This window comes from Thamnophis sirtalis, unplaced genomic scaffold (genome assembly GCF_051295495.1).
Source record: "Thamnophis sirtalis isolate CommonGarterSnake01/CBP01778 unplaced genomic scaffold, rThaSir2_p1.2 scaffold_1, whole genome shotgun sequence".
NCBI classification, from domain to species: Eukaryota; Metazoa; Chordata; class Lepidosauria; order Squamata; family Natricidae; genus Thamnophis; species Thamnophis sirtalis.
The window spans coordinates 13989473-14009715 of record NW_028261381.1 but is presented as its reverse complement, the minus strand read 5'-3'; the positions used below and the strand labels follow the sequence as shown (position 1 = coordinate 14009715).

Below are 20243 nucleotides of genomic sequence, written 5' to 3'. Positions count from 1 at the left end.
CAGCCACACGAAAAAGTGCTGCTGAGTTTTGAGTTTTAATGACGTGCATTAGACAGAAAATAAATTCTCATAAATGTGTGCTATTTGGCACTCAATTCCATTTAGGGAGGCTATATATTTTGACCGAAACTGAAATGGACTAGTAGCGCTTAATAACATTTACAAAAAAGGAAATCTCTCCTGGAAACCTTTTAAAAAGTTATGAATGAACAAATGAACAAATTGGAAAAAGGGGATGTGGTGGCTCAGTGGCTAAGACACTGAGCTTGTCGATCAGAAAGGTCAGCAGTTCAGCAGTTTGAATCCCTAGTGCCCCGTAACGGAGTGAGCTCCCGTTACTTGTCCCAGCTTCTATCAACCTAGCAGTTCGAAATCACGTAAAAATGCAAGTAGAAAAATAGGAACCACCTTGGTGGAAAGGTAACAGCGTTCCCTGAGCCTTTGGCGTTTAGTCACGCTGGCCACATGACCACGGAGACGTCTTCGGATAGCAGTGGCTCTTCGGCTTTGAAACAGAGATGAACACCGCCCCCTAGAGTTGGGAACAACTAGCACATACGTGCAAGGGAAACCTTTACCTTTAATAAACTAATGCCACTTTTGCATGTTTTGATCTATTATTCTTTATTATTATTTCCCATATTCTAGGATGAGGTTTAAAAACATTGTGTATAATGAACTAAACACAAATTAAGCCCCTCAAGTACATCATTTCTCCTTTTAATTTGTCCATTATTTTTTTTTTGAAGAAAAAAATCTCAATGTTTCTTTTATCCCCAAGATGCTCACATTTTCGATGATTCCAGCATAGGAGACTTGGGAAAGGGGGGGGGGGGGACTGAAAAGGGTATGGTTTAAATATATACGTTTTCCCTTCCTAAATTAAAATTTTCAATTGCCAAATAAGGATATTGCATGGAAAAATAGTTCAATTGTTTTTACTAAAATTTCTCTACTTAACAGTGGGAGGAGGGGTTTTTTTTTTTCATTTCTCATGCCAAATGCTTTCTTGGTCCTCAGTAAGGAAGCCAACCCCAGAAATATTCACCTGGAAAAGCTGAAAGATAAATGCTCCGAATAGAGAGAGATAAAGTAGAAGGAAACTTCGAGTAGCCCAAGTAAACAATGGCAGGCAAATGAGAGACTAGCAGAAAAGACACAGCTTTTAAACAAAAGGTTAGCGGCCCAACGTGTTTGCACCGAAACAAATATCATTATTGTTTGCTTTAATTGGGTTTTATTCGTTTATAAAACATACATATATCATGATTGGGTTCCCATTAAAAAGTCCCCCTATGGTTTATAATAATAAAGTTTCGACAGACACACACAGATAGACACAGACACACACACAAACACAATTCACAGCCAAAAGAAAAGAGAAACTAAATCAGCACTAAAACAACTCAGGAAGAAATGCCCGTATAAGCTTTTATTAAAAAGGTGGTGGGGGGGTTGATGTACAGCAACACAACATCTTCGGGTCGCTACGATCCCCCTCCACCCCGTACACTTGTTTCCAACAGGATCCCCGGTTTTGGGGTTTTTAAAGCTTTCGGGAGAAACGCAGAGGCTGCCCAAAGAGGACGCCCTGCATTTTATTCCAGGGTGTTGTGTTGTTTCGGGGCAAATAGGGTGCTCTGGGGTGGAGATTCCGGTCAGCCTTCCCAGAAGTATAAAGGGCCCCCCTCTTGTCACTCGCAGACTCCCCAAAGGGCGCGCGAACCCCAACTTCTCCTCCTCCTCCTCCTCCTTCCCGAGGTCGCCAGAACCCCAGACGGACCGACGGGCGGAGACATGCAGATCAGCTGGGCGCTGATAGGTGATTCCCGGGCTTTCCTCCGCTTTGGCTCGGCCCCTGGTGGCAGCGTTTTATAAACGGGCGGCTCTCCCGCAAGGCACAACACAGTCCTAGCGGGCAGCTTTGGCTCGGTGTAGACAGGCGGCGGCGGCCAGAGTCTAACGAGGGCGGTGGGCTCTTCGCTGGGCCCCTTCTTCTCCCGGGGCCGTTCTTGGCCTCTGCCTGGGCATAAGGCCATTCCTTTCCAACTTCAGCTACAGTGCTAGCTAAGTTTGGAAAGACCAAACCGAGGGAAACCGCTGCGCCCTCCTTGCACCCCTTCTTACCCCGCACCCCGTATTTCTCTTTTCTGGACCTCGCTCTCATCTACTTCCACCTTCTCCCTTTCTCTTGTGTTGCTTTCTGCGCCTGAAAAGGGCTTGGCAGCCTCCGCAACTGAGCAAAAGAGAGAAAGGAGAGGGGACCCCGGATTGCCATGGCTCGGTCTGCAACAGAACAACAAAACAGCCGAGGCTGTTGCGGTGAGTGCGCGATGGGCGGGCGGGGGGGGGGGAGGGCATGGACTGGGCTTTAAGGGAACGGCAGCAGTGGAGAAAAGCCGTCGAGGTTGCGCGCGTTTTAAGCTGGAAGGTGGACCAAGCGCAGGGAAAGGCACTTTTGCCCGGGGCGCGAGTTGGGGCCACAGCGTGGAAGGATGGTCACGCGCCCAGTCTGCAAAAGAGAGGAACGGGAAGGAGGTGGGGGAGGAGGGAAGCACAATTCGAGTATCTAATGGACTGTCGGGAAGAGAAGAGGACTTTTCCTGTTGTGCGAAGTTAGGCTCCAGGCATAAGGGAACCCCACTTCTTTACGAAATGGGGCTTAAATATTGGGGCACCGGAATGGAAATGGGATGTTGCTATAGGAATCCCTTTTGCTCTTCTGATAGAAGAGGATGCTTTCACAGCAAGCCCTGGTGGACTGTTCAATAAGACATGACAGTCGTATCCAGAGTGACACCAATGAGATTAATGTCCTGCACATAGAAAATAGAATAGAATAGAATATACTTTATTTGTATGCCGCCCTTTTCCCTGAGGGGACTCAGGGCGGCTCACAATTCAGGGGGAGGGAAGGACAAGACAAGTACACACATGAAGACAATACATCGTTAAAAAGCACAACAGTCATACCATTCGGGTGGGGTTGAAGTCTTTAGCCCCAGGCCTGTCGGGACAGCCAGGTTTTAAGGGCTTTGCGGAAGGTCTGAAGGGTGGTGAGGGTACGAATCTCCACGGGGAGTTCGTTCCATAGGGTCGGAGCAGCCACCAAGAAGGCTCTCCTCCGAGTGGTTGCCAGTCGACATTGATCTATGTGTGTGTATACATACATACATACATACATACATACATACATACATACATACATACATACATACATACATACGTGTCAACTAGGGATATATATATATATATGTATATATATATGTATATATATATATGTGTATATATATATATATATATATATATATATATATATATATATATATATGTATGTATATATATACATACATACATACATATATATACATATATATACATATATATACATATATATATATATATATATATATATATATATATATATATATATATATATATATATATATATATATATATATATATATATATATATATATATATACATACATATACATATACATGTGTATGTGTATGTATATATATATATACTTAAAGTTACAACCCCTGGTATGCCCAAGTGTGGGAGGAAGGTCACACTTCCACTCTCTGTCATTAGGCTCGTCACAAGAGTCCATCCAGACAGAAACCCAATATTTTTACTGTTGCCTTTGTTATATTTGTGTTTTTATTTGTGCTGATAAATAAATAAATAAATAATATTTATTTATCAGCACAAATAAAAACACAAATATAACAAAGGCAACAGTAAAAATATTGGGTTTCTGTCTGGATGGACTCTTGTGACGAGCCTAATGACAGAGAGTGGAAGTGTGACCTTCCTCCCACACTTGGGCATACCAGGGGTTGTAACTTTAAGTATATACCTCCCACCCTGGCTGGCTGATAAAAGGAGTCGTTCTCTGTAGCTCAAATGGTTAACTCCCTGCCTGGGAGGCAATAGAGCACAGGTTCGAATCCCAGTAAGGATATGGCTAGCTGATGAGAGCTAAATAGCTTGAAATAGATCTATACTAGTCTTCCTTTATTTATTTATCAGCACAAATAAAAACACATATATATATATATATATATATATATATATATATATATATATATATATATATATATATATATATATATATATATATATATATATATATATATATATAGTGGTGGTTCAGTGGCTAAGACGCTGAGCTTGTTGATCAGAAAGGCGGTGGTTCGAATCCCTACACTTACATAGTGTAAGGGAGTGAGCTCCTGTACTTGTCCCAGCTTCTTCCTGCCTAGCAGTTCTAAAGCATGTAAAAATGCAAGTAGAAAAATAGGGGCCCCCTTTGGTGGGAAGGTAACAGCGTTCTGTGTGCCTTTGGCGTTTAGTCATGCCGTAGCCACTTAAGTTATGACCAACAAGACGTCTTCGGACAGTGCTGGCTTTTTGGCTTTGAAACGGAGATGAGCACTGCCCACTCGAGTTGGGAATAACTAGCATATATGGGCAAGGGGAACTTTTACCTTTACACACACATACACATGTAGATTGGGCTATCTGCAGGTTGTATGATTTGGGCTATTTTTTCCTCCGGTTACCATTCCCAAATGGGATGTTCTCTGCCAGAAAATTGAGTTTATACAGTTGCTTTTATGTCCTTGGGACTACTTTCTACATTAAAATGCAGGTAGGTAAACCCAGGCATCCCTTCTATATTTGATTGTGTATGTACAGTGTATGTACAGCACCTAGAAATAGCATTTGTGATGAAGGATATATGGAGATGGAATGGGAGTAATGGAGATGATCAGGACCTCAGAATATATTGACTAGCAAAAGGTATTATAAGGCATTTAATAAACTTATTAAAGGATGGCAAATATTTCTTGAAATATTTATATTGGGTACCTCGGTAGTAGAAGTAAACTAAATATTCATCAGATTCAAATTAATTCTTTAAAAGAAGATTCTGAGCAATGATGGTAATAACAAACACTTGCAGTCAATAATTTACCATTTACCTGTGTTCATTACGGTGCTTTGTTCTTTCCATTCTAGAATCCTGTGTTAGCTATTTGACATCTGCAAAAGTCCTCCTATACTTTGGACATGCCCTGTCCACTTGGGTAAGTGAAATAAAACCACGGGAATTTGCATTTGATTTCAGGTTGATTGATATGTATTAATAATTATTTGGATACATGTGTATTTATATTACTATATTATCTTTAGCAAAAATACATCAGCTAAATTACACTCTGGCATAAATTGCGAAATCACTTCTTTGGGATGCTACAGTTAGGATTAGATTCTGGGCTTTCTAATGTATGGATAAAACCCAGGATTCACTGATTTTAAAGGATCTCATACAGTTGTTGAATGGTAGGTCCAGATGCAGCCATAGTACTTAAGGGTAGATCTTTTGAAATTGGTAGACCGTAACTTGATCATTTATGAATTTGTTCCCTTGGTTTTAATATATCTAAAAAGATATATATTTAATATATCTAAAAAAAGTCATTGGGTGGTCTCAACCTACTAAGTACAAAATAAATTGAACTTTGCATCTGATTTGAGGCATTTTTATTCTGTTTGACAAGTTTCCATTTTTTAGGCAATGCTTGCAACTCAATCATCAATGGATTTAATTCTCTTTTAGTAACTTTTGATATTCTGTGGATAAGAAGTCCGAGGTTTTGTATTGTAAATATAAACTACTTGTAGAAATTAATTGTTGGATTGGCAACACATTTTTGAGGAAGCAGAACTTTTTTAAAAAAGCAGAATACATTGCATTTCCAAGCAACAGTTTAAAACAGCAGTTGGTAATTTTTATGTTAGCTTTGCTATTGATTTTTTTAGAGTTATGTTGATTATTAGGAATTGTGACCTATTAATGTTTAACGCTAAATCTTATAATCTTCAGAATTTTAGGAGAATGTTTGTTTTCACTTATTATATTAAATATTCACTTATTGCATCTTTTCCTGCTTTGTTCTACATTTGAATAAAAAGTTTATTTTATCACTGCAGTAGTTAAGACAGCTTACATGAAAAATATCTTATTGGTAACAATATTGGATTTAAAAATATATATTTACTCAATCTACTTTTAATCTTTTTTTCTATTTAAAAATACTCAGGCAAATTAGAAACAACATTCAAAATATAGCCTACATTTAAAATATGCTTAAAAGTATGTATGAGAGAGAGAGATGAGAAATAGTATTAGGTTGATGAACATGACTCCTACATTTTGATTTAAATCTGGCTTGGTTGTAAAGTGACTAATTATGGTAAGAACTTGATATAAAAGCATTATATATAGTGTGACTGTTCAGATCTCTGATAGTAGTGCTTAAAATTTAAAATCATGGCCATCCTCATTAAGATGTCCAAAAGATGTCTATCTTTTTATCATTATCATAATAATGTTTGATATATCACTTTTCCTCTTATTAAAATTAACAATGACTGTAACAATAGCATATTCGATTGTCTCTTGATTTAATGAATTATATGACTAATACTATGATCTAAGCATTATTTATTTCATTGGATTGCCTTTGGGAATTTAGAATTATGGCATAATTTTAAATAGCTATGTAGTTCATATACCAGAATATATTTATAAAAAATTCTGCTTAATTCATTAATGATCGCTTACACTCATTCATGATAATATTGTCTGCTTAAATCATTTTTTTCTTTCTTAAATAGAAAGAAATAGGCAAATAAATCATTTTGTAAAATAGCTAACCTTTTATAACCATTAGTTAAATTAAGAAGCTTAGAAATACTGCAACTTCAGTAAATATCAACATTGCTGATTTAGCTATTAAGTTATTTATTAATTAGGAAGTAAACCCTTGCAGAACTTCAACAATAGCAGGCTTACATCTTGAGTTAAAAACTTTGGCTTCTACTTCATGGCAAAGTCAAAAGTAATTGCATTTTCAGAGCCCAATGAATCTGCTTCCTTATTAGACAAGTGGTAATTTCATTAAATTGTGGTCACTTCATACCTTATGCAAAACCGAACCCGGAAGTGAAGAGTACATTCCAAAGAGTTGATATTAACCATGATTTCTTAACAAACTTACCTCATCAACCCATATACAATATTCATATTCGCCAGTGTAAACTGAAATACCTTTAGGAGTGCATATAAAATAGATTGGGCCAATTTCATATACTGTATAACACTTGGCTGGATTCCCAATGAGGCACTTACAGTGTAAAACACACCTTGCCTTATTCTCAAAAGCTTATGAGAGGCCAAGTGAAAGGTATTTCTAACCTTGTTTTTCCTCAATGCCAGTCACATTAATAATGCCCTCTTGTTTTCTAGAGTTCATTGTCACCAGATTATCATTTCTTTGATTTATGATTGCTTGCATTCAGGCATTTCAATATGAACAACTTTGGTATTATCATTAGTTACTGGATTTTTTGTTGCTAACGGAAGGGGACAGATATGTGCGAAGCATGGAGATATGCATGCACACATTCAGAGAGACTGTGTAAAATATTAACAATGCAAAATAAATGGCCATTAGAGATATCAGCTGACCAGTCTTGTTTGATCATTGTCAGTTCATTCAGTGATTTTATTAGGTATTGAGTTAATGGAGTCAGAATCAATTATTCCTGTATTTTTCATGGACAGAATAGTGGAATGTTAATTGATTGTAGCAGAGCTAATTATTTAGGACTTGTAAGAAAGCACAAAAGTTGACAGAACAAGTGACACCACCCCAAGTTGTTATGCGCGTGAGAAGGGCAATCTTTAAGTTCAAGAAATAAATAAATAAAAATTCTTGCCAGCCTAGACATTAAGAGAGGGTGTATTTTATTAGTGAGGAGGATGCAAGTCTTAAGAGACTCTTTCCTAAGATGATGGGTTCCAGGTATTTTGAGATTTCCGGTGGACATGCAATCCAAGGATATTAATGTTATAATTGTAGTTTGCTTCAAGGTTATTTATTTGTTTGTTCTCAGTGCAGAGAAAGTTCACAATACAACAAATATAAAAAACAGTAAATATAAATAACAAAAGGGCTCAGTGGCTAAGACGCTGAGTTTATCGATCAGAAACTTCGGCACTTTGGCGGTTCGAATCCCTAGTGCCGCATAACGGAGAGAGCTCCCATTACTTGACTCAGCTTCTGCCAACCTAAAAGTTCGAAAGCATGTAAAAATGCAAGTAAAAAAATATGGACCACTTTGGTGGAAAGGTAACAGCGTTTAATGCGCCTTCAGTGTTTAGTCATGCCGGCCACATGACCATGGAAACGTCTTTGGACAATGCTGGCTCTTCGGCTTTGAAATGGAGATGAGCACCACTCCCTAGAGTCGGGAACAACTAGCACATATGCGCAAGGGCAACCTTTATCTTTACCTTATAAATAAAAATTATATAAGAACCTTCTCTCTCATGCTGAAAACTTGTCAGACATTGATGATACTAGCAATGGTCTCCTTGTTTAGATGTTGATATGAATTAGTGTATTAGATAGATAGATAGATAGATAGATAGATAGATAGATAGATAGATAGATAGATAGATAGATAGATAGATAGATAGATAGACAGACAGACAGACAGACAGACAGACAGACAGACAGACAGACAGACAGAGCGAGCAAGATTTTAAAAAACTCTAACATTATATAAAGTATGAATCTTTAGACTGTCATATAAACCCACCCCTATATTATAGTGGCAGAATAGACTATGTATCCTGTTCTCAAGATTCTATAACCGATCACTTTTTTCTCTTTTAATGAATCTAATTACTAAGACGGTTTGGGAATCTAGCCGTTTTAGGTAAGAGAGGCTGCTAGAGACCTGAAAATGTAATATATACATATTTAGGTGCCACAGCGGTATGTTTTGCAATTTTACTGATGCTTATTTTGAATGTTGTGTACCATCTTGCAATCTGCCCAAAGTTTTCTAATTATTTGCAGATTTTAAAAAGCGCTGAATAATTAAACCTATTGCATTCATTCCAGGGGGATCGTATGTGGCATTTTGCAGTGTCTCTCTTCCTGGTTGAATTATATGGAAACAGTCTGCTCCTAACTGCTGTTTATGGATTGGTTGTGGCAGGATCAGTTCTTCTTCTAGGGGCCATTATTGGAGACTGGGTAGACAAGAATTCAAGGCTCAAAGGTTAGTAGTGTCATACAATATTGAAGAATATTTGCATATAACAAGGGAAATCTAAATCACAAAAAAAAAAGCATAGAATTTGTTGAAACAATTGTGTCAGTGCCAAGCTTTTAATTACAGTATGCCTAATTTAAAGTGTGCCCTTTTGGCTAGTTACACCTAATTAAGCTTGAAAAACTTTACCAGACTTACTTACCATCCTAAAATAGAATGCTCAGCTGCATAGCCAAAGATTTCCCTAAGGTTTCAAAGGTAGTTGGTTTTGGAAGGCTCTGAAAAGACTACAGAAAAGCCATTTACGTGGAAGACCACATGAAAGTCATGGGCTAGGCTGGTAGATTAAACAAACAAACAAAAGGTGGTAAACCATTTTTTGTATTGCTGCCAAGAAAAATTAATGGCCATCTTCATCAAGCACCAGATACCAGGCTTGATTTAAAAGAGACTTTTCTCTCTAACGCAAAATTAAAAGGTTTACATCCCAACTTCAAAAAAAAAAACCCCAACTTCTATTAACATTGATGTAAAGAATTGCACAGAGTAAGTGTCTCGTTCAGAATGACTATGCAAATAACAAATGGACTGCCCAGTCATATCTGTGTTTACTTATTTTTCAAGAATTACAGACTTCACTGGAATTTACTCCATAATGAGGCCCGGCTCTGTAGGATCTGCAACTACTTTAGAATAGTAATTTGAACTGTTTATTAAAAATGCACAGTAGGGACGCTACCTCATACTTCCGTGGCTTCTGTAATTGTGTTATGCACTCTTCAGAATTAATGTGTTTAAGTTATTAATACGACTTAAATCTTGTCTAAGCATTTGACTAAATACTTCACAAATAATTACCTTGTCTAAGCAAAGCTAATTTTGAATAATTAATGCCCATTAGATGTAAACATCAACTACTCAAGCTGGGTGTTTCCTCCTTGATAAGTAGCATTAGCAATTTGAAAATGATGCCTTCACACCAGGAAGGGATCATCCATTGTCTAGTGCTGTTTAAGCATGTCTCTCTCTCTTTTACCTGTTAAATCCATATTTAGGACATTGGCCTAAAAATGTTGCCTTGAAAACAGGTGTAAACATCTTGATATAATAATAAACTGAAATATTTCCTATTTTAAGTATTGACATTGTGCTCCCTTTCTTTTCTCCTAAACAGTAGCCCAGACGTCCTTAATTGTGCAGAATGCCTCAGTGATTTTGTGTGGCATCCTTCTCATGATCGTCTTCCTGTTTAAAGCGCAACTTTTAAATTTGTATCAAGGATGGCTTCTTGTAAGTGCACAGAACTTAAAAACATTTATAAGCGTATACAAAGTACTTTGCCATTAGCTGTTCTCTGAAAAAATATATTCATGTTTTGTAGCCCGTTTCAAGCTTTAGGTAGATGTCTATGGAGATTCTCAAGTCATCCAGGTCATGGTTGTCCCAAAGGTGCTTTTTGGAGAAGCAACCGGACTTTCTGGTTTTTCTTTGAAGACGTTATGCTTCTCATCCACAACTGAAAAAGTTTCTTGGATGAGAAGCGAAACGTCTTAAAAAAAACAACCAGAAAGTCCAGTTGCCTCTTCAAAAAGCACCTTTGGGAGAAGTTTTAGGCAGGTTTTTAATCAGCTTTAAACTTTAGCGTGTGTTAATTATTATCAACGCTTATACAGTCAATTCCATTTACGCCATTAAAGCCAGATTAGTTTGCCTTTGCAATTTAATGTTACTACAACATGAGTACCAATAGCAAAGAACTAATTGCAAATGTAGATATATTGATTCTTAAAAAGAGTGAGAGATCAGGACTGCAAAAAATTCAGACAGCTACAGTGTTTTATATTATGGTATCTAGTCATTTTTGGAGCCAGCCTGATATCCTTAAGCAGAGGGATTATATCAAGCTATGCTATGGCTTATTATAACTGCTGTTTGTTAGAAGAGCAGAGGTGGCACAGTGGTTAGAATGCAGTACTGCAGGCCACTTCAGCTGACTGTTATCTGCAGTTCAGCGGTTCTAATCTCACTGGCTCAAGGTTGACTCAGCCTTCCATCCTTCCGAGGTGGGTGAAATGAGGACCCAGACTTGGAGGGGGGGGGGGGTGATAGGCTGACTCTGTAAACAGCTTAGAAAGGGCTGAAAGCCCTATGAAGCGGTATATAAGTCTAACTGCTATTGCTATTTGTTGACTAAGGCACATTGGTTCATTTTACATATTACGTTAAGCTATATACCAAGGTTTATAAATCACAATTAGCTGTATCTACAAAATATCTTTGCTAGATTCACTATAGAATAATTACAATGTGGTTGAATCCAGAGAATTGCCCATGAAAAGAAGGAGCAGGTTCTGGATTTCCTGTCTTCCTTTTCCTAGCCAGCCTCCAGAAATCCTCACAAATCCTGTCTTAATAGTTACAGGATCATAGAAATAGAAAGCATGGCTTGGAGCGTTCTAAGGAAGAAGAAGACAGAGGGTGTCTGCTGATTTTCAAAAGTCTTTCATCCTGCCAAATGAAAACAGATCTCATTCAGAAAGGTCTTTAGAACCTCTTGGAGATTATTTTGGAGAGGACTTTGGGGCTATGGGTTAAAGGAAGAGTAAGGAGATCAGTTTATGTTTGGCTCCCTATGTGGCCAAATATCTTGAGATGTAAAATTCATGTAAAACACAGCAGTTCAGGTGGGAAAGTTGATTTAAATAGTGGGAGGAAGGCCTTACTTTCTTGCCTGTTCCATAAACAGGTTGTTTCCCTTTCCATTTCAGACCTTGTGCTATATTCTAGTCATCTCAATAGCAAACATTGCAAATTTGGCCAGTACAGCCACAGCAATCACCATACAGAGAGACTGGGTGGTTGTTGTTGCTGGTGACAATAGAAGCAAATTAGCAGGTAAGATATATTTGTTTACCTTATTTTATTCCGTGTGACTGACTTAAAAGAGCAATCGAATTCCACACATTTTGCTGGATTGCAGCAAGAGAACATGACTTCAGATTTCTTTTCCAGATCTTTTTTTTTCCCCTAGTTTGGCTAAAGCAGCAGATCAGAGAATTATATAATTTCTATGAATAGTTAGTCATTATAGTTTCATCAAGATTTAGCAAACAAATTGTAATACTCCTTAAAGTACTACTTCATCACTTTTTTTGCAAAACAATATTGTTCCCGTTGTTCATCAGTCAAATCAATTTATGTAGATACCTATTCAATATGCAGATCTGGATGGCATATACAGTTAAAAACAACAAATGCTCATCATCATCCAAAGACCCTTGGGACTGGCGTCCCCTTGGGCATATCCAGCCGAAACAGCTTCCATGGATCGCCGTATACAGTGGCGTCAAATTTCCATGGAAGTCGCCTATGGGTGAAGAGGCGTCAAGTACAAGTAGTACATCATCCAAAGAATAAAATATAAATTGTATTGTGCCAGAAGCAGCTCTAACAATTAATTAAGATAGGCTCACAAACTCCTCCTTACTTAGTGCCTGGTGGAGAAACCCAATCACTAGAGCCTTTCAGAAGGTGGGGGGGGCAGAATTGGGGCAATATGGATTTTGGGAAGAATGCTGTTCCCTGGAGCAGACATAGAGACAAAAAGGCACATCTCCTGGTCCCACCAGATGACCATGTGATGGAACTTGGAGCATGCCGACTCAACTAACATCAGACAGGTGGAGGTATTTGGATGTGGGCAATTCTGCAAATATCTAAGCCCATTCTACTTGCACCAAATAAGATACCTTTATGCCACTTCTTCTATGGAAAGAAGGGTAATTTGTGTTGCAAACCGACAACAGCATCCTTGAGTTCTAGTCCTAAGAATTTTGAGTGGTAACTGAATAAGGGCTGAAATAGAAGTAATATGTTTCAAATTACCCCACAGTTTTTTATTATTGAAACTAAAAGTCCAAATGACATTCAGATATACACTGAATTGCAACTAATTGTTATATAGCATGATGCCAGATTCTTTGTGCTCTACATTTTTATTCTGATTGCAAAAATCATTAATTAAGAATATATTTATGTGGCCATATGGTATCCAGCTATTCCATTTTTTAATAAATGCTCTGAAAGATTCCAGATGCTGCCCAATGCAAATATGGACATGCACAGGGAGACTAAATGATTAAAAGGGTATGGTGTGAGAAGGGAACAGACAATTAAAATTGTGTCCTGTTTACTATTTAAAACTAAGTTACATGTTTTATAGGGTCATGCACTATTTGCTGCAGGAAGTTACCATTTTACATCATAGGAAGGTAGTAAAATGTTGCTATGCTCCTAAAAATATTTCCAATTTACATATGTAACAGGAATGGTTAGATTGGAAGTAATCAGTAGACTACTGAAACTGGGGGAAATTGTGCTTTTTTTCTTCTATAATAGTTGGGATTTTTTTTCTATTTGTAGTCAACCCAAAATGTTGAATGATGGAAATTTGAGAGGTGGATGTTGCTTTTTATGCGATATTAGTTAAATACTAGAATTTGATGAAACACAATGTGATAATAATATATAAAATATTAATTATTAATGTGAGTAAGAAGACTTCGAGATAGGCATAATATCTTTGCATTCAGTGATACTTGTTTAGATAATTCATTCTTTTGTGAATGAATGCATACAACTCGCTTTTTTATATGTGATACTTATTTAACACATTTTATATAGCTCTCTAGGAAGGTTTATGAAAGAATATAAATATTGTTTATTTATATTATATATATATAAATGTATTTATATTATTATAAATATTCATACTAAGCCAAATATATATGAAGCTAGGTTTAAAAAGTTAAAACCAAGTGTAAAATTAGACAAAAACCCAGGGAAGAGTCAAAAAAACGTATTTTTAAAGTATAAGACGCACCTTTTTCCCTGCAAAAAGAGGCTGAAAATCTGGGTACGTCTTATACACTGAATATAGCATTTTTTGCCTTCTGAAACCCCGCCCCTTCACCAAAATGGCTGTGCATAGCTTTTAGGAGGCTTTCAGAGAGCTGCTGGGGGCTGGGGAATGCCGAAATGAGCATTTTTTGCTCGTTTTTGGCTGAACCCCACCCCCACCCCAGGAGCACTCTACAAGCCTCCTAAGGGCTATTCATGCTCTTTTTTTGAAAGGAAAAAAAAACAGGCCCGTTTTCATGAAAATCCAGCCGTTTTTGGGAGTTTTGCATAGTGCAAAAACTTTTTTTTTAATTTGCCTCTTCAAAACCTTGGTGCGTCTTATACTCCAAAAATACGGTAATCAATGCTAGGATTTAAGAAAAGATTAAAATTCTAAGACAAAGCCTAAAAAATAGTGTTCCTTTCTCTTCAGTAATTGTTTTATTGCAGTAGAACATGTGAATAATATAAATAATATATTACGAAATACATATTTTACCTGGACATAGTGGCATAAGCTAGAAATTGTTCACACATAATAGCGCAGATAATTTGAAACTTTAAAGATAAGAAAAAAGTTTATTTCAGTGTTAAATATAACTTGTAAAAAGTTGATAAATATAAGAATTGTTTAAGTTGTACAGCTAAAAATGAGTAGTATTGATAGGCAATCGCAAAAAAAATTACAGTACAATATATAAAAGGCTTTTATCTTAATACTAAATACTCAGGTCTCCCTTGTATTACTGTTGAGATTATTTATAAATGTTAACAAAACTAAAAACACAATAAAAAGAAAAAGGAGCTGTTTGGCAGAGTAAGCAGTTCTTCAGGCAGCCTCTTAAAAACCACCACGGCTCAGGAGCCAGAAACGATTCCTGAGACTGCCTTTCATCATGGGGGTGTGGCACAAAAAAGAGAGTTATTTTTGTGACATTGTCCAGTACTAACGTCTGCATTGGCTTATAGATATGAATGCTACCATACGAAGAATTGATCAGCTGACCAACATCTTGGCTCCTATGGCCGTGGGACAAATAATGACCTTTGGTTCACCTGTGATAGGGTGTGGGTTCATTTCTGGCTGGAACTTGATCTCCATGTGTATAGAATATACACTGCTCTTCAAAGTGTACAAGAAGACGCCTGCTTTGGCTCACAAGACTGGTTCAAAGGCCGAAGAGTCAGAACTGAAGCAGCTCAATGTAGAGAAAGGTAACAGGATTTCAGAAGATACCTTTGATCAAATATCAATGAGATCATGCACTTCTGCATACTTCCTTGTCATTTTAAGTTCATCAGAGTTCATTGTACCTTCTGTTTCCTTATGATTCTTTATATAGTCTACTTTTAAAAATCCATTCCAAGATTTGGAAAAGCCAGTAAGGCAACGGGGTTCACCGACAAATGCGCGGCAACAAAACCACGACATCGAAAGCGCACCCACTAAAGCATGGTGACAAAAGCATGCCATCAGCAAACAACATATTGGGATGCGAAAACAACCCTAACCTAAAAACCCTAATCACGCTTTTGTGGGCGCGCTTTAGTGGGCGCGCTTTCAACATCGCAGTCTTGTCACTGCGGTTTTGTCGGCACGCATTTGTCGGGCGCGCATTTGTCGGGCGCGCATTTGTCGGGTCACGAGGCAACGGCACTCCTGCTGCTGAAGCACTTGACACTAATGGTTTGTTTGACATACCCAAAGCCCTAAGTGAGAAGAGCAGAAATGGGGAAAGAGAAGCATTTGGTGCTTTCCCATATTCTTCTTCTGTCTAATGGAGGTGGAGGGGGGATCTTTCCTGCTATGCTGTGAGAACCAGTTTTGACCTGTCAGTCAATAGTTTTACAACCTGCTCTGACTGAGGACAGAGCACTAAAGTTTCTTGCTAACGGCATGTCTATTGTTAATGGGTGCAAATTGGTTTGCTTGAATAGGCGATCCTTATCTGCTGCTTCTTTCTGCAGACGGTGAATCGAAGGGCACCGAAGGAGTCCAGTTAATTCACAAGAAAGAGACCGCCGTTTCTGAGCCTGAACAGGAAAATGCTAGCTGTCTTTCTCGCATGGCTGAGCCCTTCAGTACATTCCGTGACGGATGGGTTTCCTACTATAACCAGTCGGTGTTCCTTGCAGGTCTGGCCCTGGCATTCCTCTACATGACCGTCCTTGGCTTTGACTGCATTACCACTGGCTATGCATACACTCAGGGATTGAGTGGCTCCACTTTAAGCTTATTAATGGGGGCCTCTGCTGTAACTGGAATCCTGGGAACAGTAGCCTTCACTTGGTTGCGTAACAAATGTGGGTTAATCCGCACAGGCATCATCTCTGGAATTGCCCAGCTGTCTTCTCTTGTTTTGTGTGTGATCTCCGTCTTCACGCCAGGAAGTCCTTTGGATCTCACTGTTTCCCCCTTCGCTGACATCAGTGCTAGGCTGTTTGAAAGCAACCCATTACCCACCTTGGCACCTAATGGTGATTTCCTTGAAATGGCTTTTACCACTGAAATGCCTGCTTTGATTAATGCAACGTCTTCTGCTCCAGGATTAGCTCCCAACCCAGTGTCTCTCATCTCCGTTAGCCTTCTGTTCGCGGGAGTCATTGTAGCAAGAGTTGGTACGTACTTTCCTATATAAAATACTCATGGTACTTCTTCGAACACAGATCTGTACTTCTGTAGTAGTAGTGGGACCTGTCATAAATGGTTCCACCACAAATGCACGCACAACAAAAGCGCGCCTGACTAAAGCGCAGTGACTAAAGCGCGGTGACAAAACTGCACGATGAATGAGCGACTAATTAGCCCTAAAGCGCGCCGACAAAAGCGTGCCGACAGAAGCGCGCTGTAACGGAACCCTAAACCTAACCCTAAACCTTAAATTAAATCGCGCTTCTGTTGGCGCGCTGTTGTCAGTGCGCTTTTGACATCGCGGTTTTAGCACCGCGGTGTTGTCGGCGCGCTTATGACGTTCATGCTTTTGTCGAGTCACAGTCATAAATCATATATTAAGTCTAGATTTTCAAGATGGTCTCCAGATATAGTTGGATTACAAATTATGGTGTATTGGATTGCAACTTCTAGAATGTCAAGGCACCTGAGCATTCCAGGACTTGCTTTCCATCCAAACCACAATTGAATAAGATTTTATTGATAAAAAGCTTTTAACACAATGTTTCTTTGCATAGCTAATTCAGAATCAAGTCTTGCCGCATATAGTGGGGGGGGGGCGGGAATTAAGCATGGGAATGTATCCTAAATTGTCTTATTCTCGTAAACAAATCCAACATAAGTAAAATGGACTAATAATTATAAATCTCAGTGGTGCAGAAATAGCACCATCACAGTTGCTGGGTATATGCAAGTGTAGCCTGCATTGCAGAAAGACGAGCACTGGAAGTGGTTATCTTATTTCCATATCCCAGCCTTTTTCCATTAGAACTGCTCTGACTGGAAGATTGGAGCAGGATGTTTCCATTGTCTATATTTTCAAAAAGGGGTGGCAAGGCTTTTAACTGGGGGGGGGGAGTGGATTTGTTTGCAGTATAGAGATCTGTGCTTGTTTAACAAGTGTTCTTCTGTGTCTCCTGCCCTGCTTCAGCTGGAATTAAATACCTTTTTCCTTTTGTTTGCTTTGTCTAGGCCTTTGGTCTTTTGACCTGACAGTCACACAATTGATTCAGGAAAATGTGATAGAGTCCGAAAGAGGTATCATAAATGGTGTCCAGAACTCCATGAATTACCTTCTGGATCTGCTACATTTCATCATGGTTATTCTGGCTCCTAACCCTGAAGCTTTTGGACTGCTAGTAATCATTTCTGTTTCCTTCGTCGCAATGGGTCATATCATGTACTTCCGTTTTGCCCATAAAAGCTTGGGGAGGAACGTCATTCTTTGCTGTACTCCTGAGTTAAAGTCAGTTGCCAATGAGCCTCCAAATTCTGATGAATCCAATGCGTAGAGGATTTTGCCTCCTTCAGGTGTTTTTTTCCCAGTCCATGTTGACTGGCATGCTTTATTATGGGTCAGAAGCAGTTGGCACCTTCTAAAATGGTATTCCTTTCCAGCACTCAAGTTCACAATCGACCTAGTTTTCCTTTGCCTTTGGGCAGGTAGCCAAGTATGGATTTTTACCAGGTGCAAGAGATGCACTTATTTATTTAAGAGGATATCTCCTCAAGAGTTAAAAGTTTAATTTCTTTTTTTTTTTAAAGGCAGTTGACTAGAAGGACATAACTTCTTTTTTTTTTTCAAATACACAATTACTATTGGTTGGTGTGGGCTGGAGATTAACAAATTAAACAAAATATGCTCTTATGTGTAATATGATTAGTGGGTGTTATTGTTTAATATAGAATAGATGTGCAGTTTTTTTTTTCTTTTTTAAAGAAATGCTAGATGTGAGGAAAACATACAAATCAAAAACAGCAAAGTTTCTTGATCGATAAAGTTGTCAAATGTGCCTTTAAACAAACAAACAAGACCTCTTTTCTGTGAAGTTACTTCTAGTTCAGTTTTGGAGTAACATCTGGGTTACTTTAATATATTATCTGAATAAGAAATAATGCAAAATAGTATAGAATATGTATGTAGCACTTCATAGGAGGCGAGATTAACATAGCATAGACCGAAGCTATTTATATAATACAGTATAGCATTGTAAAACATAAGGGGGAAGTATTTTTGGTTTTATAAATTTTCAGTAATATGCTTACTAAGCCTTGGTTTCATAGTATTAAAGGCCAGATATATGAGATGAGAGAACTAGGTTGTGTATGTGTGTGTGTGTGTGTGCGTTAATGAGAGAGTGCAAGGGAGAAGAAAGATACAATCTCTTTCTGTTTTTCAAAATTATTTAAACCACAAAATTGCAACCATTTATTTTACAATAGCACCCCTAATATCTAGAAGAAATCAAGAATACGCCACGAGCAACTTCTTTATATAAAACCCATTTCAAATGACTACGAATTGACAAAACACGTAATTTGTTTCCTAGATGAACAATATAAGACATTATGTATTAATTTTGTGTGTATGCCTATCTTATGTATGTCAGTAATTTGGAGAAATAAGCTGTGTAACCTGTGAACACTTGATTAATTGTTTAATCATGATTAAAGTAAAAGCTTGTCCCTGATCATAGATCTATATCTGCAAAAGCAACTTGCATCCAAAAGGAAGCATAACAGTATTTGTACCATCAAACAGCTTCTGGGCAGCACTCACGTTGACAACTACAAATGCATGTTGGGGCAAGATTTGGGTGAAGACTGGCAGTGATGCATATACCTTCTGTTCAGTGATAGAATTAGTGTGGTTTTATTGTGCTAAGCAGCCAGCGTGGTTTGCATTTAGAAGAAGGGTCAGCATGCAAAGTCCTGCTTCACTTTACACTAGTGAATTAGGGTACATCTGTAGTTTTAAATGTTTTACAGAACTAATACCCTTATGCACTCTGGTTTTTAAAAAACTTTTATACCCTAGCTCAGTGGTCTCCAACCTTGGCAACTTTAAGACTTGTGGACATCAACTCTGGGAATTGAAGTCCACATCTCTTAAAGTTGCCAAGGTTGGAGACCACTGCCCTAGCTTACTAAAAAAAAATACTATTTTAAATAAGTTTAAATTGTTTTGGGATGTTTGTGTGTATGTGTATTTTTTAAAAAACTTGTTAATGTAAAAGCAAACATTGATAATCAGTAGTGACCGACAATGCCATCTATGTATGAATTGCTTTTGGAGACATCTTATGGTATACAAAAATGAGTACAAAGCTTTTTACAGTAAGTTTTATGCACTTTTGTGGAAATTGCAGTAAGAATGCTACAAGCACTTTGCTTTAAAATAGAATTGAATCCTCTTACTCTGGAGTTTTTCTAAATGTAATTTTCAACTTCTGTTTGTTAAATATTTGTAAAATATTTGTATGCATAAATATAAACTATTTTTCACATTTTTGCCTTTTCTTCATTTGGGTAACATGTTTTGCACACAATACAGTTAATCCCATATCTGAAATTAAGTGGCGATTCACAAGACAAGAATTTGCTCTAGAACTCTTAAACTGAAACTGAAACTGAATTTTATACACAAATAAAATGGAGATATGATTGCTTCCAGCATAATAAATTGTAGATAAATCTCAGATTGATTTGAGAGAATTATAGTAGCAGTTTAAAAGCTAAACAAAAATC

General features: G+C 37.9%; 1 protein-coding gene across 1 annotated transcript; it reads left to right on the top strand.

Annotated features, from left to right (window-relative positions):
- Window positions 1–1903: 1903 nt before the first annotated feature.
- Window positions 1904–20002, top strand: SLC40A1 (solute carrier family 40 member 1). Its single transcript, XM_087707975.1, has 8 exons — window positions 1904–2322; window positions 5033–5100; window positions 8992–9151; window positions 10320–10435; window positions 11914–12040; window positions 15014–15259; window positions 16013–16663; window positions 17688–20002. The coding sequence occupies exons 1-8, from the start codon at window positions 2277–2279 to the stop codon at window positions 18005–18007; spliced, it is 1734 nt and encodes a 577-aa protein (XP_087564101.1). The 5' UTR covers window positions 1904–2276; the 3' UTR covers window positions 18008–20002.
- Window positions 20003–20243: the final 241 nt, after the last annotated feature.

Excerpts from the sequence above, each read along its gene's own strand:
- SLC40A1 (XM_087707975.1), top strand. The coding sequence starts at position 2,277 with ATGGCTCGGTCTGCAACAGAACAACAAAACAGCCGAGGCTGTTGCG. Across the intron at positions 10,436-11,913 it reads TGTATCAAGGATGGCTTCTT|ACCTTGTGCTATATTCTAGT; the intron begins GTAAGTGCACAG and ends TTTCCATTTCAG. Across the intron at positions 15,260-16,012 it reads GCAGCTCAATGTAGAGAAAG|ACGGTGAATCGAAGGGCACC; the intron begins GTAACAGGATTT and ends TTCTTTCTGCAG.